We start from the raw sequence: 17,276 nt of genomic DNA on the forward strand, positions 1-17,276 counted from the left end.
ACTTGTACGATTGCTGTCTTCGAAAAATAGACACAGATCTGGGAGCAAGATGCAAGACGAGAAGTGGCAATGTCGGGAGACAACTGCCGAGTATATCATCTCAGATTTCCCCCAGTTCTCAACCCCATGTTGTGGGGATGTCCATTGATTGTCCAGGTGTAGGTAATCACCCGGCTTTGCGGGCTTCGAGCGTTCCGATCTCTCTAAAAAAAAACACCTCATTTGGACTTGTACTTGGAAGGGTTATTCTCATTGGTCTACGGGTCATTCGATACTAGACAAAAAGCTAATCTTGCTATTGTTAATCGAAATCCTTATCTTTGGGGTAGTTCCCCACGATTATATGTCCTATCTTGGACATTTCCCTGACTCGACAATTGGAAGCCCCCGAACAGCGCCGAACACTGTCTCGATAACGGCGCGTCGGCGCCAGTCCCGCCCTATTGCGCGGCTTTGCGCCGCCAGACATTTTGAGCCGAAAATGGTAATATGACCTGCCAAATGTAGATATACAAACGTGAGAAAAAGTAGTAATTCATGTTGTTGTAAACGATTTTTTTTTTTTCACTTCACCTTGTTTTCTCCTTGACATTCTCTTGAAGCAGTCAAACACCGTCTCGTAGGTTGAGGAATAGCCCGACAAAGAAATGGACGAGTACGATTTGGTCATCACCAACGCCGTCTGCGTCACGGCGGCAGATGTTTCGCCATATGATGTTGCCATTAAAGACGAGAAAATCGCCCTCTTGGCACCATCGGGGTCGCTGAAAAATGCAAAGACGAAAAGATTAATCGACGCCGAAGGTGGATATGTCATGCCAGGTGGGATAGACTGTCATGTCCACCTCGAAGAGCCCAGCATGTTTGGAAAGGGCAGTTCCGCAGACAGCTTTGAGACGGGCACCCGATCTGCCGTCGCTGGAGGAAACACCACCATTGTTGCCTTTGCACCGCAACAAAAGACTCAGGACTCTCTTTTGGAGGCATTGGGAAACACCCACAAGCTGGCCAAGGATAACTGCTACTGCGATTATGGCTTTCACCTGCTCGTGTCGAATCCTGGACCAAAGGCACTATCGGAATTCGATCAGTTGGTCGATAGCGAGGGTATCACCTCGCTCAAGATCTACATGACTTATACGGCTCTTCAACTTCGCGACAATGAGATCCTGTCCGTCCTACTCGCCGCCCGGCAACGGCACATTTTGACCATGATCCATGCCGAGAACGGCGACGTGCTGGAATGGCTGACGGACCAGCTCGAGGCCCAGGGCAAGCTGGCGCCCAAGTACCACTCCAACTCGCGCCCTCCCATTCTCGAGTCCGAGGCGACCAACCGCGCCATTGCGCTCTCGTCGCTCATTGCCAACACGCCCATCCTGCTGGTGCACGTGAGCGACCCGGCCGCGGCGCTGCGCATCCGCCAGGCGCAGACGGCGGGCCAGCCCATCTTCGCCGAGACGTGCCCGCAGTACCTGTTCCTGACGCGCGACGACCTCGACAAGCCCGGCTTCGAGGGCGCCAAGTGCGTCTGCTCGCCGCCGCCGCGCAACGTCGAGGACCAGCTGCAGATCTGGACCGGCCTGCGCAACGGCACCTTTGCCGTGCTGAGCTCCGACCACTGCCCTTTCCGCTTTGACGACGCCGTCACGGGCAAGAAGACGTGCGTCACGCATGAACACCCCGTCGGCAAGTTTCGCTACATCCCCAATGGCCTGCCGGGTATCGAGACGAGAATGCCGCTGGCCTTTTCCGCTCGGAAACTCGCCTTGACAAAGTTTGTCGAGGTTACCAGTACCAATGCCGCCAAGCTGTATGGACTGTACCCCAAGAAGGGCAGCATGATCCCCGGTGTGTCGGATGCTGATCTGGTCATCTGGTATCCGGATGGCAAGTTGGACGGTCTGGAAGTCACCAACAGCATGCTTCATCATGACGTGGACTACACGCCATACGAAGGCCGCAAAGTGAATAACTGGCCCCGATACACCATCATTCGTGGCAAGGTTGTATGGGATCGCGATGGCGAAGGTCTTGTAGGAACTAAAGGATACGGTCAATTTGTTAAGAGAAAGCAAGGTACATTGAATGAGATCTGGGAAACCGTAGACGAGCAGGGGGCATTTGATTTGGAAAATCTATAGACCCGACATGAGATGAAATAAATAAAAGGATCTTGCAAACGAGACTTTTGAGTTGTTTGTTATGCTACTCTGCAGACATTGGATGGGGCTTTGATTGAATATGATTTGATTGCTAGTACAAACTTTGTTTCATAGCTACGTGGTAATTTTTTGTTTTTGATAGTACAACCCGATTGCAAGGGCAATCTTTCGGCTAAGTGCGTTACTGTACGAAAAATCCAACTCAGTACGGCTTCCTCTTTGCAAAATGCATCAAGCTATTCGTCTGATCATAGGCAACAACATAGTTTCTCTGCCAAACTGCACCAATGATGAAACTGGCACCGGCCGTGTTGGGGCCGCCGTCGGCGAACGCGCTGAAGCACACGTCCTCGTAACCCGGCAGACCGTTGAGGCTGCGCACAATCATGTCCTGGGGATCCATTGGCATCTCTACCCCGTCAATGACATAGGCAGCGTACGGCGCCGTGGCATCACAGTCCACAGTGTAGTAATCGAGCGTGGCATTGTACACAGCCGGCGGGTCGAAGAGGGCATTGAGCGCCTTGGTCGCCGCTGTAGGGATGAAATTGGGCGAAGTTCCGCTGTCGACAATGGTCTCAAAGGAAGCAGAGGTAGCAAAGTCCGTGACAGTGCCGTTGGCACCATACTTGATCTTGGCGTCCACGTTATACCAGGTGTACTCGCCGCCGTCTTTTACAATCGGCACACTGGTAAATGGTGCTTCGTAGTATGTGTCTGGCACCAATCCACCGAGTGCCATCAGACCAGCAGGCGCAAGAGGCGAGGTTCCCTGAGGTACACGGTCAATGACCAAGGTGAAGATGCCATCCGAAACGACTTTCTCCTTGATCATGGTGGTAAATAGCGGGTCATACTCGACGTATTTACCACTTGTCCGGTTGCGACCAGAGGTGATGGCAGGGTATCCGAGGCCGAGCAGACCCGATGATGCATCATCGCCAATCCATGCCGCATAGTTCACGAGGGCAACCTGCTGCTTCGGCACGGTTAAACCACCCAGTGTGATCGGCGCGTACCCCATGTCGCCCTTGAGGGTTTCGCCTTCTGGAAAGTAGCTGATGGAGAAGGACTCATCAGTGATGTTGGTAAAGGAGCCTTTGGAGGAGTCATAAAGCGGTCCGAATCCACATGCAGCCTGGTCGAGCGGCACCTTGGTCTCAATGTCGACGCATTGCAGATCACTAGAAACTACCCACGAGTCGGAGCTTCCAGTGTCGATGAAACTGATGAACTGCTGTCCAGGAGACCCATCCGTGTTGCCCCATGTGAGATTGACGGTCGGGTAGATGCCACTGAAGAGGGTATTGACTGTTTCGTTGCCCGTTCCCGCGCGTTTGCCGAGTTTCTGGGCGGCGATGCGCTCGCGGACCGGGCTTCGGAGGTGGTCAGGCTTAGGATTCGAGAGCAGTTGGATCAGACCCTCTGCTGGCGCCTCGGCGATGGAAATGTCACCACGGGTGAAAAGCGGCCCGTTATACGCCGTGTTCTCATTCGAGATGACGGCGGCTGCGCTCATAGCCGCGAGGCCAAGAGCGAGTAACAGTGATTGCTGCATACTGGGACGATGTGCGAGATGCCAGCCAAGACTCAAGAGTGCTCATGCCCAGAGTCTTGGGGTTTGCGACCGAGCAGCTTTTTGTTCGGCCGGTCGCAATGGATGTCTGGATCCCGCTATTGTCGTACAGAACGGTTCCATTGCAGAGCTCATGTTTCGCTATAATTAATGCACCATTTTGGAAGGTCCATGTAGCCTAATTCATCTGTAGATTACCAAGGGTGACGATCGAAGCTTAAACGAGACCGCGTAGGGACTCATGTCCAATCATTATATTAGGACTTTCCTCTTTGGGACGCACCATCCGCATTCGCAACTCCAGCAAACGGGGAGGTTCAGATCTCATCCCAACTTTCAGTCGCCAGATCGCAATGACGCATCTATCACAGGGAGAAACACTGCGTTTCATGCGCTCTGGTTCCGTAGGACATCTGCGATTACCCGTCCGGACATGTTTGGCTTCCATCTGCTTCCATCAATGGTGAACAGACCACAACGTTGCGGCATGTCTGGGGCGCGCGCTGAACCTCATCAAGCAGGGCTATGCTTGTTGTCACTAGATGCACTGATAAGCTCGGGCAAGCTGCTTCGATAAGCTACCGGTTCTCGCAGTCTTTTGGGGCTAACAGTTTGTCAGTCCTGGCATGATACGACTGGTGGAAATCATTCGCCATGGCTCATGGCTGTCATCTTTTCCCTCATTGTCATCTCCTGCTGCATCGTGGAGCAGTGGGCTAATATGGGGGAGATGGCCCCAGAGTACCTTGTGCCTTGGAAGCACTGCGGAGTAGAGGCGAGCTACCAGACAAGATCGGACGAATTAGCAGCGCGACGACCATTGCCAGGATGTACTGGAGCTCAGGAACGCGCATAATCGGTGAATTTCGAGTGAACAAGCATTCGACAGGGACGAATCCTATACCGCCATTTGGCAGTATGGAGAAGGGGAAGTGTATTCCCCTTATCCTCCGCTAAGTTGATCCCTTGGTCGCCAGAAACGGGTCTCTGGGCACTGAGACTCGGTCGTGATTGGCCGCCTTGAGTTGGTGCCACACGACAACGCATCAACTCCCAAGCGTTGCATGGTTGAATAGAAGCCATGGCCATGGGCAACTGACGATGACTCTGGCATTAAAAACATCCTTGGGCGGCCTCGGCGTTGCTCATATCAGTGACGGGCAATGCTGTGCATTGTATACGGGACATGAGCCCGCTCATTCATCCCAAATCCGCTTCTCTCTATACACAGTACACCTAGGACCGGGCGAAACATTACCATGGAGCAGTTGATCAGGACCCTCAGCTCGTCGCAGCGAAATGGAGGCAAGATGATTAGAATCGGATCGGGGCCGATGTCTGTCGTCAAGATGATCGAGGCAGGCCAGCACTTGTGGAAGGCGACGCAGGACGTCGATAGCATTCCCAAAGCCATCACCATCATCAATGAAGCCATTCCTGTATTCCAGGTTATGGCTAAATCCATCTGCGACAGCACAAAGGTTGCTGTATCGTTCAGCAATATCGCAGCACAACTAGGCACCATTGGTAACCTGGTCGTCACTTGCCAGGGCGTCAAGGCGTTGCAACTCATTGCATCGCAACTCAAGGACATGAACGACACTCTCCAGGCGCAGACAGCATTGTTGTCGATCGAAAAGTTCCCGCAGGCGGTCTACGACATCGTCGAAGAAGCTCTACACAACTACCAGGATACTGACGACATTTCGAACTGGTTCTTCGTGTATCACCCTGACACACTGTGGACGCCTGGTTTCCACCGGCTCGTCAAAGACAAGGGACTTCACCGTCGGTTCTGCGGGCACAGCAACCAACTGGACGCGGCAATCGTGTACATGCTCGCCGCACGAGAATACTCGGAGAGGGCCGCCCGCAACGCCAACAAGACCGGAAAGAGCAAGCGCAAGATTCGGCTGCATTTACTCATCCCGGCGTACCAGCCGGTACTCATCAAAGACCCTGTGAGGTTCCCCGAAGCCCTTGGTGATTTCATGGTCCATGGAAAGATACACAATAGCACGCCGTTGGTGTGGATAAATATCGACCAAGACCAAGAGCATTGCTTGAGTGGAGTAGGAAGATGGCGACCACCCAGCCAGAAATGGTTCGAGGCCATGTTCAACCAGCGGTTGGAACCCAAGACCCGCGAGCTGGGTAAGCCACTTCCGTGAGATGAGAAATGGCGGTTATGCCACCAACATTGTTCTCGCGAGATCACATAGTGGTATCGGAGAGAGATGGGACATGTAGATGGGATTTGAGGTTTGCGGCCAGGCTGCTGCGACCACTGAATATTGCAGGACAAGTTGATTTTTTGTTGAGAACTTTATACCATGGAAGAAGTGTTACAACGGCAAGGATGGGAGGCTGCTCTGGAGGCAGGAACCAGGAGAGTGGACTACAATGTCCAATCGATACCAGAAAGAGGCAAGGTATAGGGACTCGGGAGGAAATATAAAGTGATCAAGTTTCCTTGAAAGACAGAATTGCATCAATAGATACCAAGAATCAAATGAATACCCAATTCCTCGATTTTCAGGCTAGTATAAGAGCAAGGGAAAGCTGCACAATACTCGAGTACCAATTAGCGATGATCACGCACCGGCAGGTACCTTGTGCTCACTGCAGGACAGTACATACCAGAGAGATTTGCGACCGTCCCCACTGAAAGCAGAGTTACACAGCGACCCAAGAACCAGCTACGGGCCGTTTCCGCGTAGCTGCGCCAGGCTCATTTCTACCTACCCAATTGAGCTCCGAAAAAAAAAACATCCCGCTAGAAAGTTGTTGGTTGACGTATTGGTACCTAGACCAAGCTCTAGGTCAAGATTGTAAATCAACAGCCATTCACACATCCCACCACACAACCAATACGTCTGCTGCAGCCTTCATGCTCAAATCAACATATAAGCCGTCGGCGCATGCTCCGCCGCCTCTCCCTACAGGGTGGACGGAGCACAAGGCGCCAACGGGCCATACATACTACTACAACGCCGCGACAAAAGAGTCGACCTACAAGAGACCAGGCGCCGACGTTTCTGCTGCCACGCCAGCGCCGCCACCACCTGCTGGCTCCTCGTCGCTCCCCGGTCAGCAGGATCCACGAGCAAGCTATCGTCAGTACTCGGCAGTCGGGTCCCTGGCTGACCCGACGGCGGCCAATGCCTTTCTCGCCCAGTATGGACCGCAACCACAACGGCCGGGAGGGCGCGGCGACGTCAACAATGCGCCAGGAAGGGGAGGGCACCACCGAGGGGGCGGCGACCGACCCAAACCCGAGCCACACGACCGACCCAAGTCCAAGGTGGCCATCCCCGGCTTTGAGCCGTGGATCCTAGTGTACACAAAGTATGGGCGGCGGTTCGCGTACCACCCTGAGAAGAACGCGAGCTACTGGCGGATACCGGAGAAGCTGATGAAGGGCATTATTGAGCTGGACATACGAGGCGCAAAAGAAAAGGCTGAGCAAGCGGCACGGGCTGAAGCTGGAGAGGCAAACGGCACCGGTGCAGAGGGAACTTCAGCGTCAGCGTCGGTCGAAGAGGCGCAAGCAGCTGAAGACGTTGAGATGCAAGACGAGGAGCAAGAGGAGCAGGAAGAGCTCGGGTCGGATTACGAAGAAGTCGAGGTCACAGATGACGAAGGCGCCGAGGACGATGAAATGGGAGATGACGAGCATCCATCGAAGCGCCAGCGCACTGAGGAGGCCGCCGATGATCTACCCGCCGAGTTCACCGAAGACGATATAGCGTTCCAGCTGCAGGCCATGGGGGCAGACTATGGCCTCGACCCTGGCGAGTATGACGACGGAACGGACCCTTCCACTTGGCCCGAAGGCGCCGAGGGCTTCACCCTGTCTGATGAGGACGCGCGTGAGCTGTTCAAGGATATGCTAAGTGATTTCGACATTAATCCATTCTCAACATGGGACAAGTTATTGGAAGACGGGAAAATCATCGACGATCCGAGATATACTGTGCTCCCGAACATGAAGAGTCGCAAGGACGTTTGGGAAGAGTGGTCACGGGCACAAATTCAGGTCATCAAGGAGCGCCGGCAGAGAGAGGAGAAGAAGGATCCACGGATACCATATCTTGCATTCTTGAAGGAAAAGGCCAACCCAAAGCTATACTGGCCAGAGTTCAAGCGAAAGTATAGGAAAGAAGAGCCCATGCGCGACACCTCCTTGATTGACAAGGATCGGGAGAAGCTATACCGCGAGTATATCAGCAGGCTAAAGATGCCAATGGATACGCTGAAAAAGGACTTGACTACTCTCCTCAAGAGCGTCCCGCCAAAGCACCTGAACAACAAGACAATGCTTGAGAATTTGCCGAGTCAGATCTTGGCAGATGTCAGATATGTGTCACTGGATGCAAAGACACGAGATCCCCTGCTCAAAGCTTATATCGATACTCTGCCACCGCCACCAGAGGAAGGCGAGGCTGCGGAGGATGAAGCCGCCCAAAAGGCACGAGACGATAGGCAAAAGCGGGAGAAGGCACTGGCGGAAAGAGAGAGGCAGGTCGCTGAGGAGAAGCGGAGACAGAAACGTCAACTTGAGCACGGCCGGGCAGCGCTGAGGGAGGAGGAACGCGAGCTGGAGGCGGCAATGAAGATTAGCAAACAAGGCATTCATAGTCAACTACTCAAAGAGAGGGAGAAGGGTATCCTCGACGAAGGCGCTGCAAAGGAGGGCAGCGACTGAACTTGCAAATCCTTCGCGAGCATCATGCATATATCTAAATAACACTTCCAATAAGACTTTGCTTGCACAAAAATTTCATCAATATTCATCTATATTCATTTCCTACCCGGGATTCCCAGGTACGCTAATTTCAACGTTTTTTTCTATATGTTTTTCATAGCTTCACCTTTACGTCCCCATCATGCATTCACAGCAACCAGGTGTCGAACCAGGTGACGGCCTGGAGGAAAGCCTGCTCCTTGGCAAACTTTGCAGTCTTCTTGCTGGGGTCGCAGCGGATGGAGAAACCGTGCTCGGTCTGCGAGTACAGGTTGATCTGGTAGGGGTAGCCACCCTTGGCGAGGATCTGCTCAGCCTTGTGGCGGTTCTCGGCGGGGAAGATCTCGTCCGTCTCGGCGGCGGCGATGGAGATGGGGCCCTTGAAGCCGGCGAGCTCGTCCTCGTCGACAAAGGACGGGTGGGCAAAGTAGCCGACCGAGATCTCGGGGAAGTGGCGGGCGACGTACTGGAGAGAAAGATATAGTTAGATAAATGGGACGAAAGGCGCAGCTTTGGAGAAGAGGTTTTTCTTTCAAACATACCTTGGCACCAAAGCAGTAACCGGCGGCACCCAGCTTCTTGATACCCTTCTCCTCCTTGAGGTACTTGATGGCGACCTCGACAATGGGGTCGACGGCCTCCTTGGTGTGGGGGTTGTTGCCGGTGCTGCCCTTGGTGAGCCAGCCCATGAAGTCAAAGTCGTCGGGGCGGTTCAGGGCGAGAGGGTCGCCATTGAACAGGTCGATGATGAGGCAGAGGTAGCCGCTGGCGGCGAATTGGTCGGCCATCAGCTTGCTGTTCTGCCAGATGCTGATGACGTCGGGAAGGTACAGGATGGCGGCATCCTTGTGGGCCTTCTCGGGCGCCGGCGTGGCCAGGTAGGCATCGTACTTGCCGACCTTGAACTCAGTGCCGGTGGGAGTACCCCTATGATTTTTTGTCAGTCCATGGTGTTTCGTCTCGTCTCGTCTCGACTGCTTATTGGCGTTGGCGGATAAGTGCTTTGTTGCCGACGGCAAAGCAGCTCCGAAGCTTGCTATCCACGTCGCAAGGCCTGCTCCGAACGATTCGAGCCCGCGGTGAGTTCGAACATAGCTTCAAAAATACCGTCCAGAGCTTGAATGCGTCTGAAAGCCTGCAGTGGCCAGAAATTTGCAAATCATCTCTTTCAGCCCAGCATAAATTGCTGACAATTTACATTGCAGCACCCAATGCCGAGGCCGACGGATGGCGGGGTAGATGGAATAGGTGCCAGCAAACTGACGTAGCAGTTGGAGGATCATTAAACAACTTACTCGTGCAGGGATCCGACAGTGCAGCACTTGGAGGGAGCAGCAGCCAAAGACATTTTTGCGATTGGTTTTTTGTGAGAGTGAAAAATTGGGTGTTATTTAGAAGAGTGTCTGCAATTGCAAGATTTTGAAATGCTTTCAAAAAGACGGGAAATGCGAAGAAGTAACAGGACTATATACTTTAGCCCCCTGCAACCGCGGGCGGATGAGGGGCATAGCAAATAATTGCACCGACCACAGCCCTGGGGCGGGCGAACTGTGTTGACCTTTGGACTACTAAAACTGACAAAGCACAAAAGTTGCCTACCAGGTTGCCCGTACTGCATCATCATGGTGGGGTTGTATCTGGACCTAGGAACACTATCGAAGCCGGAACCCAGAAAAATCTTGACGCACATCATCCAATCCGCCAGGTATACGTACAGTATATAGGCATGCAATGTACACTTGTAATAGGCTGGAGCAGACATGCATCAGAATGTAAGCACTCTATCTCTGCTGTGTTGCTGTGTAATACATGATAAGCTGGACATCAGTAAGTATCAGATTCAACCAACTCTTCTCGCATGAAAGTCGGCATTGCGTCAAAACGGCAGAAGCTTTTTCTCCTACTCCACCGCCCACCTGGGTGCAATGCTGCTTCACGGCCAAAGAAGTATGGGAAAGGCTCAGGGACGGGTTACGACATCCCGGTATGCGACAGGGACCCAGTTACCCAGTGCTGCAAAGAAACACTTGCTTGCCGGGTATGCCCAGGCATATCGGGGCATATCTTAGATTCTTAGGGAAACACTGGCCCACCTTTGACACGCCTTGTTCCACTGGGCCCCCTATTGGATTGACAGAGTGCCATCATCCATGAATCGATCGTGGGTGGTGTCTGGCTTGCTGGTCTGGCATGTCCGCTCTACGTCCGCACCAAGCGCTACGGATACCAAACACCATCGTACCCTCCGTAGTCTAGGTGGACAGCCGAAGCCGGCTTCGCGCCCATCCAAATTTTGAAACCCCCTATCCGCGGCGGAACGTTGCCGCTAGGTTGTGCCTCGGGACCTCTGACCGCATCTGTATTGCTAACAGGTTGCATTACCGGACTTTGGTTTCGGCGGACTTTCTGTTCCTAGCTTCAAACCAAGGCCAGTATGCATAGGTAGGGAGAGTATAGGGCTTGTTGGTGTAGCTTTAGTGTCGATCATGTTATATGTGAGCGGTTTTATAGCCATGAACTTGCCTAGGTTGTTCTCGTCAGTCTATCATTGATCATCAAGGTCACCGAGGCTACGCGCAAACCATGCAATTCCATGGCTGAAAAGACTGATGGTAAGGTACAGACGTATGTATCATGCTCAATTAGGTCCTCTACGCCTGAAAGGAGCTTTACTGGAGAATCCTGCAATAACTGATGCTTCTTAGGGCCCTCCGCTGCCAGCTTGACTAATATCTGAACTCTTGCCCTTCGCGGTCTTTTCGCGAGAAGTCCGCCTCGACATGATCGAATCGTTCTTGGCCGGAGTCAATGTTTTCTTTTGGCTCTTGCCCAATGAAGGCGATGACTTTCGCCTCGAAGTAAACCAACTTCCTCTTTGCCCTAGCACTGGTCGATGAGGATCTCCCTCAAACGAGATGGGATGATCAGAGGAAAAGGTATGCTCTGTCTGGTGGCTTCTCTTTGACCCTCTCGAGGCGGTCGTAACATTGCTGGGACACTGTCGACGCGCAGCGATAACTTCTTCAGTGGGTATAATCAGAGTCACTTCTTCGAGATCCTCACTGGGAGTTACTGCTCGACTTGGTGGTGCTTTGTTGCTTAGCATTCCAAGCCAATGGCCAAGGAACCCAGCTTTTGGTGTTTGGGGTCGATGAGGAAAATGAGATTCTATAGGAGTGATATCATGTATCGCCGAGGAGCCCTGTCGCGCAGAAGTCGGCGTGGTTCCTGTGGTCCGAATCTCCGGATGTTCACCGGAAAGTTTGCTTCGAGGTCTCAGCAGTGCTGATGCAGGACTGTCGCTGGTACTTGGACGGTGCGGTGGGCGTAGAAAGTGCTTATACACACCGCTATGAGCATCTTGCAGCACTTCACTATTGGATGATGCTCTCCTGACCGCCTTGAATCTTGACTGTTCGTGTTTAGGATGCGTCGTGCTGGATTGGCGATCGGTCCCTTGGGATTGTGTCACGAAATCGTTTTTGTGGACAAGATACCTGTCTTGTTCATAGACCCCTTCTGGATATCGACTGGCTTGACGACGTTGGACTGGCTTCCAGTCTTCTCGAGGCTTTGGAATAATCGTGACGTCGTCGGTGGAGGAGCGCATCCGCCCTTGTTCAGATCTTGGCTTCGGGTTTGTGGTGCCACCTAGGATTTCCCTCTTCCCTGCAGACTCTAAAAAGTGTCTCTACCACTTCTTTCGCTCTTCCAGGAGCATTGGCCCTTCAACTGCCTCCGAAGACAATTGCAGATAGTGACGCCCTTGTGTGGCTGATCTTTGGTTGGCAGAATTGGCGATAGCTTGGCCGTGCTCCAAAAGCCTCTTCTGGTGTGCTCTTTCTGATGTTGCAGATCTCTCGCTGAGTCGGCGAAGTCGCTGCTTGGTGGGAATGATAAGGCTCTCCTTGGCTCTCAGTAGGTCGTCTCTTTTCGTCATCCCAGTATCTTCTGTAATTTGTGTCTGAGCCGGAGCCGTCGGGCATTCTTTTGGAATCGCTTCCGCTGACGTGACCACTCCAGTATCGTATGGATGTGTACTCCTGCCCGGCTTTGCTGTGCTTCTTTGTGTTGAAGTTGACACTGGTTTCCCTTGCCCTCGACCATCAGCAACCTTAATCTGGCGACCCAAGTGTTCGGAAACACTCCCAAGCCGATCGGTCAGCCAATCGAGCGGAGTTGCCACAGCTTCCAGAGCTTTGGCCTTTACTGAGCGGCGTCGAGCGTGTCCCTCTTCCTCAAACTCCTCATCAATGTCTTCCAAGTATCTTGGGTCTGACTGTGTCACAAGAGTAGTAACAGTTGGCCATCGTTCACGATAATCTGTTTTGTTGTACTCCGCGCCAGCGATGAGCTGTTCCGGGATCGTCTTCCGCTTCGATGAGCGTCTATGCAAAGCTAATCGCGCGATGAGGTTTCTCTTTTTGGTCTTGGGTTTCTTGGTGCTCTGTTGTATCCGCTCAGAAGACAGCGCCGGGTCTTCATGTGGCCCGTAGTGTTCCTCAATGAAGAGGTCACTGGGATATCTGTGCTCTTGAAATGACTGGCGATGTGCCAGAATTCGATTTCTCGGCATAATGCTACTCAGAAAATAATAATCATTTAGTAGTACAGAGACAAGAGCTCTAGATGGAGGATAAAAAATCTGTTTGCAGGAGTGGATAAATCTAAGAGGCGTGTAGGTAGGTAAGCATGAAACATCATATGCCTTTTTTTGCGAATTCAAGACTAGATCTGAGCCGGTCAGGTGTTCCTTCCTAACGTCGAGTCGTTCGGTCCCTTCATTGAATGACAAGCAATATGTACAATTGCATTTCGAGGTGGCATTTGATCTTCAGTATGTAGGTAACTTGGGTTTACCCGAAAGCAGACAATGATTGAATTAGCTGCGTCTGCTTGGATTTCCAAGGCACCCTCTGCTGGAAATGCTGTCACCTTTGGGCGTAGCACAGAGTACCCAAGCACTCATCCATCACACCAGACACGAACTATGTCATTGTCTTTACAAATTTGTGTGCTGTCATTTTCCTTCAAGTTTCTACTTGAGTTTAATGACAAGCCGGCAGTCCATGTAGCTATTTGTTGGTGCCGGCCCGCTCCAACCAAGCGGGACCTGTTGGCAGCCGTTGAAGAGCGGTGTTGACCGAAAATGCCAGACCATTTCACGTCTTAATTGCGTGATTATACAAATGATTCGCTCATATATCACGAGTTTCTTCAACAAGCGCAACTTCTGGCAAGCAAACAAACACATCCCGAATCCTCACTTCTGGAGACCTTTCGGCCTGCCGCAATCAAAAGCCAGCATGGTTCTTGTCAACACCGCGACATCTTCCCTGCCATCCTCCTGGCAGGGACTAACCGATCGTCTCTCCAATGTGGGCGACTCGGCCTACATCTTCTTCATTTGCGACAATGATGCATCGACTGGCAAGCCATGGTGTCCGGACGTGCGCGCTGCCATTCCTGTTGTGCAGAAGTACTTTGAGAAGCGGCCAGAGGAGATTCTTGTCGTGAGCGTCGGCCAGCTTCCTCAGTAAGTAAAGCAAAAACATTGCAGTTATGACTACATACTATCTGCAACTATTCCTTTTTTTTCGATGCAGCTCACATTTGCTTCAGGTGGAAGAGCCCGGATAGCATATTCCGAACCAAATGGGATCTGAAGGCAATCCCCACGCTTGTGAAATACACTCGTACCCAAGACGGTGTGTCACAGCAGCAAGTGGTCGAAAAAGACGTCAAGGATGAGGGTCTCCTCAAAGCACTTGTTCATTCTTGAGCTCTGAGCACATTTATGAGTAAACATGAACGTGGGTTCACGACTTCAAGATTGCGTTTTACATAATGTGCCTTCTGTACCACCTACAAGAGGAACAATCACCGGGGCAATTAGGACTGCTTTGCTTCTATAGATGCTAGTAGGCCGTGTGAGACTCGGCATAACCAACCCGTAGTACGGCTTGACCAGTATAGCCTCTAATCATGTAATGATCATGTATCTGCACAAAAGACAACTTTATTCCTCAATTGGCACGGCCCCGTGCTATTTTGGTGTCCATTAGATTCCAACAAAGTTCAATGTAGGTGGGAAGTAGGGCACTGTTAACACAAATTATAGTGGACAATCCGAAAGGCCAATAGCCGAGATCAAAGAGTTTCTTACAGAGACATTTGCGGCAAGCAAGGGGCGGCTATTAATGTCGCGTCTTTTTATTCCAATACTTTCCATGACCGCGAAGCAATGTTTCAAGGTAAATGACCCCTGTTTTCTGTGTAGGTTGGAATATCAAATTGACCCTTGCGGGCCGCTGCCGGCGCCGCACTACGTACTCCAGGTCTTGCCTACAGGGCAATATGCAAGCTCTTAATGAGCATGACCCGCTGATCTTAGCGCATCGCTGGACACGCGACCTCCTTACAAGCTCGACACCATCATCAATCACAGCTGGTACCTTACATCCTCCTTCCGCTCGGAGAAAACAATGCTGTGGAATTCCTTCAGGAACCTTCGTGGCCGGTGACTTTCCATGATGGCTCCGCGATCTGGAAACAATGGCAATGCCCAGGGCGGAGGCGTCCTGAGTGCTGTCGCCAGGTTCTGGACGGTACGTTGTCCTCTTTAAGCTCCCCCCTCGCCGAAAGCTACCTTGGGCTATAACCTCTCATGCCAAGGCGACGTTGCACACCACGGTCGCAGCAATCATGAAGCTGGGTTCGATGTTTGTACTAATGATACATTGATTATAGCATTCCTATGCGCCCGACTATGTTGGCTTCGTGGGCCTTCTGACAGCGTACCTCCTGATTCAATTCCTGGTCGAGCCTTTTCATCGAATGTTCTACGTCAACGATCTACGTATCGCATTTCCGCACGCCGAGCACGAACGAGTTCCTGTAACCATGGGCATCATTTATGCAGCCTTTATTCCCTTGATATTCGTCGTCATTATCAATGGCGCAACCAGGGCGTCGTTTCACAAACACCATTCCACTATTCTTGGTCTGGCGATTGCGGTGATCCTTACGAGCTTCTTGACGGATATTGTCAAGAATATGGTGGGCAGGCCACGGCCGGACTTGATCGCAAGATGCAAACCAAGATCAGGCACCCCAAGAGACACATTGATCACTATAGACGTGTGCACGGAGACGGACCACCATGTCCTACACGACGGCTGGCGCTCGTTCCCCAGTGGCCACTCCAGCTTCAGTTTCGCTGGGCTGGGCTATACCGCCCTCTTCCTGGCAGGACAGTTGAGGATATTCAGGGACAAGAAGGACTTGGGCAGGGCGCTGGTCGCCCTGACGCCGTTAGTAGGCGCGGCAATGATTGCTATTAGCCGTTGCCAGGACTACAGACACGACGTCTACGATGTATGCACCGGGTCGCTTTTGGGCATGGTTATTGGATTCTGGAGCTACCGCAGATACTGGCCAAGGTTGACGAGTCGGGAATGTGATACTCCATATCCCGCGCCTGGCACAGAGATGGACGACAGAGACGCAAGGGGATGGCATCGAGTACGAGATGAGGAAGAGGGCCCAATCCTGGGGAGAAGGCTTAGTGGTGCGTATGGGATGAGTGACCTGCCCCCGCACGCCTGAACCCCCAGCTGACCTAGATCATAGTTGATTAATCGACTCCCTGTGAGCTAAAGTGCCGTCGTTTCTAGGCGTGTTGTATGCAATCCCTAAATATCTTGGAATACGTACCGATTATGGTTGTTGTGTTGTTGCGGAATCTTTGTTTCATCAACCGCCGATATATGTGGTATCGTCACCCATCCTAAATCCTCCCAAGCCCTTGCACTCTGCCCGGATGAGATCTTTTGAAAGATATACGGTGTGTATTTGTTGCTTAACCGTTTTTCATGTTCCGTATGCCCTTCTTTAGTATCCTTGTAATTCAAAGTACGACCACATGCAGCGTATCTGTGTACAGTAATAGCACGACTTGACTTTTACAAACATACATGCATGCACACAAGTCCTGATGATTTTGGTCTGCATTCTCTATTCATTTGAGGATAGATAGCACACAAATTCTCAGCTACTACTCTGTATGCAGCAGTGTAAATGCCGAAATACTGGCAAGGAAAAGACCGTTGCGTTGATAAGAGCAAAAGCAAAACTTTGGGCAAGGGGGATTCTTTTTCATATCATCAACCTCAACGGCCCATCATTGGTCCAGTTGCATCCCCCACGATGACTGCGGCCGTGTAACTAGGACTGAGAACCAATCGCTTGTTGCTGTGCTCTAGAATCCTCCCTTACCCATGGCCAACAAGCACGCCAGGGATAAGGTAGAAAAGGAAATCACCTACATAAAACCTGTGATGGATTTATTCACGTTTTGCCGTACAAATTTGTACAGGTCAACGTGAATTATTGTTAGCGACTTAGTCTGGTCAAGCGTCTCCACACTAACCAACCTGCCAGCCACCCACCCCAGATTTGGGCGCCTAAACTCCAGCAACCAGCGCGACCATCCCCCAATCTCAGATGGGAACTGTTAGCAACTCCAGCCAATTCTGCTGAACAATCCTATCAGACAATAACAGTTGTCGAGATTGTCTCGAGATCACAATCGAGTCCTCGCGCGCATCCTTCTTTCTTCTTCTCGAGTCCACTCCTGAATTGGTCAGCTATTGCATCTATAGGAGCAGTATTGTGACCTCTTGCATTTGTCGTCGCAGAAGAAAATTGCAAAGAACCCTGAAACCACCAATCCGAATTTTCCACCTGGCGTGGGCAAACGAAGCAAAAGCAATTCACTGGTCGGGTA

General features: G+C 51.8%; 9 protein-coding genes across 9 annotated transcripts; 5 read left to right on the forward strand and 4 right to left on the reverse strand.

The window, feature by feature from the left end:
• Positions 1-647: 647 nt before the first annotated feature.
• Positions 648-2,144, forward strand: PFICI_14262 (uncharacterized protein; the record flags this gene model as incomplete). The annotated part of the gene is made up of 1 exon (XM_007842843.1): positions 648-2,144. The coding sequence occupies one exon, from the start codon at positions 648-650 to the stop codon at positions 2,142-2,144; it is 1,497 nt and encodes a 498-aa protein (XP_007841034.1).
• Positions 2,145-2,367: 223 nt separating this feature from the next.
• On the reverse strand, positions 2,368-3,723 carry PFICI_14263 (uncharacterized protein; the record flags this gene model as incomplete). The annotated part of the gene is made up of 1 exon (XM_007842844.1): positions 2,368-3,723. One exon carries the CDS (start codon positions 3,721-3,723, stop codon positions 2,368-2,370), a length of 1,356 nt encoding a protein of 451 aa, XP_007841035.1.
• A 1,277-nt stretch (positions 3,724-5,000) lies between these two features.
• PFICI_14264 (uncharacterized protein) lies at positions 5,001-5,912 on the forward strand (the record flags this gene model as incomplete). The annotated part of the gene is made up of 1 exon (XM_007842845.1): positions 5,001-5,912. One exon carries the CDS (start codon positions 5,001-5,003, stop codon positions 5,910-5,912), a length of 912 nt encoding a protein of 303 aa, XP_007841036.1.
• Positions 5,913-6,631: 719 nt separating this feature from the next.
• On the forward strand, positions 6,632-8,449 carry PFICI_14265 (uncharacterized protein; the record flags this gene model as incomplete). Its single annotated transcript, XM_007842846.1, has 1 exon — positions 6,632-8,449. One exon carries the CDS (start codon positions 6,632-6,634, stop codon positions 8,447-8,449), a length of 1,818 nt encoding a protein of 605 aa, XP_007841037.1.
• Positions 8,450-8,636: 187 nt separating this feature from the next.
• On the reverse strand, positions 8,637-9,836 carry PFICI_14266 (uncharacterized protein; the record flags this gene model as incomplete). Its single annotated transcript, XM_007842847.1, has 3 exons — positions 8,637-8,954; positions 9,031-9,415; positions 9,784-9,836. 3 exons carry the CDS (start codon positions 9,834-9,836, stop codon positions 8,637-8,639), a joined length of 756 nt encoding a protein of 251 aa, XP_007841038.1.
• A 1,353-nt stretch (positions 9,837-11,189) lies between these two features.
• PFICI_14267 (uncharacterized protein) lies at positions 11,190-12,098 on the reverse strand (the record flags this gene model as incomplete). The annotated part of the gene is made up of 1 exon (XM_007842848.1): positions 11,190-12,098. The coding sequence occupies one exon, from the start codon at positions 12,096-12,098 to the stop codon at positions 11,190-11,192; it is 909 nt and encodes a 302-aa protein (XP_007841039.1).
• Positions 12,099-12,179: 81 nt separating this feature from the next.
• Positions 12,180-13,064, reverse strand: PFICI_14268 (uncharacterized protein; the record flags this gene model as incomplete). Its single annotated transcript, XM_007842849.1, has 1 exon — positions 12,180-13,064. One exon carries the CDS (start codon positions 13,062-13,064, stop codon positions 12,180-12,182), a length of 885 nt encoding a protein of 294 aa, XP_007841040.1.
• A 730-nt stretch (positions 13,065-13,794) lies between these two features.
• PFICI_14269 (uncharacterized protein) lies at positions 13,795-14,270 on the forward strand (the record flags this gene model as incomplete). The annotated part of the gene is made up of 2 exons (XM_007842850.1): positions 13,795-14,024; positions 14,111-14,270. 2 exons carry the CDS (start codon positions 13,795-13,797, stop codon positions 14,268-14,270), a joined length of 390 nt encoding a protein of 129 aa, XP_007841041.1.
• A 751-nt stretch (positions 14,271-15,021) lies between these two features.
• On the forward strand, positions 15,022-16,096 carry PFICI_14270 (uncharacterized protein; the record flags this gene model as incomplete). Its single annotated transcript, XM_007842851.1, has 2 exons — positions 15,022-15,096; positions 15,239-16,096. The coding sequence occupies 2 exons, from the start codon at positions 15,022-15,024 to the stop codon at positions 16,094-16,096; spliced, it is 933 nt and encodes a 310-aa protein (XP_007841042.1).
• Positions 16,097-17,276: the final 1,180 nt, after the last annotated feature.

The sequence above is a fragment of the Pestalotiopsis fici genome (assembly GCF_000516985.1).
Source record: "Pestalotiopsis fici W106-1 unplaced genomic scaffold PFICI_Scf_12, whole genome shotgun sequence".
Classification (NCBI taxonomy): domain Eukaryota; kingdom Fungi; phylum Ascomycota; class Sordariomycetes; order Amphisphaeriales; family Sporocadaceae; genus Pestalotiopsis; species Pestalotiopsis fici.